General features: G+C 45.6%; 1 protein-coding gene across 5 annotated transcripts in view; it reads right to left on the reverse strand.

The window, feature by feature from the left end:
- Nucleotides 1-586: 586 nt before the first annotated feature.
- hdac5 (histone deacetylase 5) overlaps nt 587-3,698 on the reverse strand; it is a 53,591-nt gene continuing 50,479 nt past the window's right edge. For all 5 annotated transcript variants that reach the window (XM_031876203.1, XM_031876202.1, XM_031876201.1 and 2 more), the window contains 6 exons: nt 2,748-2,845; nt 2,531-2,649; nt 2,235-2,368; nt 1,217-1,298; nt 944-1,124; nt 587-651 (listed from right to left, as the gene is read on the reverse strand). In XM_031876203.1, the coding sequence (XP_031732063.1) occupies nt 612-651; nt 944-1,124; nt 1,217-1,298; nt 2,235-2,368; nt 2,531-2,649; nt 2,748-2,845 (654 nt within the window). In that variant the 3' untranslated portion in view covers nt 587-611. The remainder of the gene's footprint in view (nt 652-943; nt 1,125-1,216; nt 1,299-2,234; nt 2,369-2,530; nt 2,650-2,747; nt 2,846-3,698) is intronic.

The raw sequence follows: 3,698 nt of genomic DNA on the forward strand, positions 1-3,698 counted from the left end.
GTGTTTTGTGGTTTCTGATTGGATGGTATTTTTTGTTCTTTTGTTGTTGTTTTTTTTCTCTTTTTTTGAAAGGCACCTAGTTCCTCCTCTGTTCATTTTAAAAACAGTTTACTCCTGCTCCGCCACGTTCGCTCGGCCTGTTTCTCTGACAGACAGACAAGAGGACAAGTCGTCCACTTGGCGTCTGACATGTTGACTCAAATTCCACAGTCGTGGTCCCGCTGTGGACACAAGAGGAGAAACAGGAAGTCGGATGGAAGAGAAAGAATTCAGTGGTGCTGTGTGCAGGTGACAAAGTATGCTGGTTACAAGACGCGTGTCCCCTCGCTGACCCTCTCCTCCTCTGGTGTCCATGGAGATGCCAACAAGTCGTCTGCTCCTCCTCTGGGCCGATGAAGAAAAGAGATGCGTCTTCGTCAGTCCCCGTCTTCTTCTGCGTTCGCAACGTTCTCCTCGGAAAAATCGGGAGTCCTCCACAACGGCACAATTCTGCTGCGTGTGTTTGTGTGTGCACCTGCGCACACTCAGCGGAGGAAGAAGAGAAGGAAGAGGAGGTGCCAGAAGGAGGTGAATTTGTAGGTTTTTGTGTGTGATCCTCCTTTAAGCTCTTCCTACAACACAGGCTCTTCTTCCATCGGCTCCTCTGTGGACCTGAGGGTGAAATCAAACAATGTCAGATTTAACAGCATTTGTCAAAACATAGATGTCTATGTGTACATATAAATACATATATAAATACAAATATGTATATATATATATATATACACACACACACACACGTGTGTAAATATCGTTCTTGCAAAAATACCCTTCAATATCATATAATGTTAATCCTAATTAAAACATATTTTGGTGAATAAAAAGTGAGAAGCCTCAGGCCATGTCTTTGTGCCGGTTACTAGCAATAAACGGCCGTACGGCCACTGCTCAGCGCATCGCTGACCTGCAGGTTTCTGCGTTGTCGGGCTCCGAGCACGGCTGCTCAACATCAACACTGAGTGAGGCCATGGCACTGACCGTCTCTGCCTCGTCCTTCTCCGATTGGCCCTGAGCCCCCAGGGGCTCATCCAATAGCGAGTGGCCACTCGTCTGAGACAAACTCTGGAGACACGACCAGTGTTTATCTGTAGGAGGGATGGAGAGACAGAGGGATGAAGGCGTGCTGTAGCTTCACATCATTGTGTATCTCTGGAGTGTGTGTTTGTGTGTTTCTTACTCTGGATCTCTATTACTCTCTCCAGTGAGGCCCAAGCTTTTGGACATGGCTTCTCCTGAGGCCACTGAAACACAGAGTCACACTGAGAGAGACAGAGAACGTGTGTTAACAGAAAGATCAGCCTGTGTATTTCATGTTTTTAAGTTCAATACATCCAACAATACACAGCACTGACCACCGAGGACTGACTGGAGGCTTCTCGACCTGTAAGTCTCATCTGCGTGCGCTGATACTGCTGTGTCTAAAGGAGTAGTTCGACATTTTGGGGGAAATCGCTTATTCACTGTCCCTCCCAGAGTCAGGTGAGAAGATAAATAGGAATCTTGTGTGTTATGAATGGCGTGTTTAGCCTAGCTTAGCATAATGATCAGAAGCAGGCGGGGAAAAAAGCTTGCCTGGCTCTGTCCAAAGTGAAAAAAATACACTTACAAGCACTTCTAAAGCTTACTGATTTACACAGTGTATCTGCTTTGTCACAAAATATAAAAGAAAAAAGATTTGGGATTTTGGGGGTGTTGTATGCTGAATCCCAAGTCTGTGTAATAGAACGTAAGTCAATTTGATCATAAATGTATTTATAGATATCATGGTTGCTAGTTGTGTCTTTCTTGACAAACGGCTACCATGGTGCTCGGCTCATGATTGGCTCGGCCGGGTGTGATAAACAAGTAGTAAACAGTGTGTTTACCAGTGAGCTTTAGAGGTGTTGGTAGGCGTATTTTTCAACTTTGAACAGAACCAGGCTAAACGTTTACCCTTTTCCAGTCTTTATGCTAAGCTACGCTAACCAAGTCCTGAGTCTGAAAAAAAAGAAAAGCAAATAAGCACATTTCCCAACATGTTGAACTGTTCCTTTAACATTCAAATGGACAATAACGTTGTACTGAGAAGTAACGCTGGCTGACTGTTTGTACTTAGTTAAAGACTGAGTCCTTGTCTTATTGGCGGCCATAATTCCATATTATTCACAGAGATATTGGACAACCAGCCATGAATAATGATTGACTGTCTCTCTCACCGGGTCTCCCAGAAGTGCGGCGACACAGGCCTCCGATGCGTCACAGATGGCCGTGAGGTCATGACCGCCCTCCAGCGCCATAACGATGCGCCCGCCCGCCAGACCCATCAGCAGCTGCGTTAGCTGACCGAAACCTGCCGACACACACACACACACACACACACACACACACGCACACACCGGTCACAGTTAAGAAGCACGGATTAAAAAGTATTTGGTAGTCACGCCGCAGAGATGTCGGCGTTCAGAGAATTGTCTTGGTTAGGAGTCACCGCGGTGACGGGTGTAGCACTCACACTTGGCGGAGACGTTGTATCCTCCCAGAGGAGACTGATGACCCTCCACAGCGTCGAAGCCCGCGGACACCAGGACCACATCTGGACTGAACTGCTCTGCGATGGGCATCACTACGCTTCTACACACACACACACACACATTTTACAGCATATTGCTTAACCTTACGGCATTTGCACGAATTTTAACCAATGCACCAAACGTCATATTAATGTGTACCTGAAGGCAGTGAGGTACTCCACGTCCCCTATAGGCGGCTCTACTCCTCCGGTCCACGCTATGTTCACATTGAAACCAACACCAGCACCTGATCCCACCTGCAGAGAGGGAGACTCTGTGTCAGTCTGTGTGCTTCACTGGAATATCAAACACCAAAGAACCACCAATATTTCTAGATTAAATTACCAATAAATCACATGGGCTTTGGTTCCGCTGGGTGTTTAATTAATACTATGCAGTGGAGGCTGGGCAATACACCAAGAGCCAAAAAACTTAATTCAGAGTCAGCAAGCTCAATAAAATATGATTACATATTTGAAATGAGCGAATTAATTAGGTTTTTTTTACTCCTATGTCTTATATCAGGTATGGGTGCTCTGCTTGGCATATTACATGTACACAGAAACATTAAGGACCTCATGAAATCAGAGAGATGCAAGCAGAGACTATATTACACACCCAGTTTACCATTTCTTTTAATTTAGCTTGCTGAAGCTGCTTTGTCAAAAAAAGAGTAAAAAGATTAAGAAAATGACCTGTGGCCCCGTAAGGCAAGAGCCTGGAAGACGTTCAAATCAGGCAGTAAAATACTTGTGCATAACATTACAACGTTAAGATGTTGTCAAGGTAACGTGATATATTGGCGCACAGTGCTGTCCCGTTCGTATTTACACCATTTCAAGCTCTTTCGGCCTCTCTCACTCAACCATCTACCGGGTGACGTCAGGTAAGTCCCCGAGGGTTCCGGGTTTTAGTCCTTAGGGGGGCAACATTGGGACTGGGCCGTGTTTTAAAGAACGGGCTCAATAAACAAAGTTTCATGAGGAAGTAAATGCATTTGTCAGGCCTCAAGGAGACACTCGAAGTGTTTCAGTCAGACAAATTAAAGCATAACTGCGGGTAAACACACACACACACACACACACACACACACACACACACACACACACA

This window comes from Anarrhichthys ocellatus, unplaced genomic scaffold (assembly GCF_004355925.1).
Source record: "Anarrhichthys ocellatus isolate YVR2014 unplaced genomic scaffold, GSC_Weel_1.0 scaffold106, whole genome shotgun sequence".
Lineage (NCBI taxonomy): Eukaryota > Metazoa > Chordata > Actinopteri > Perciformes > Anarhichadidae > Anarrhichthys > Anarrhichthys ocellatus.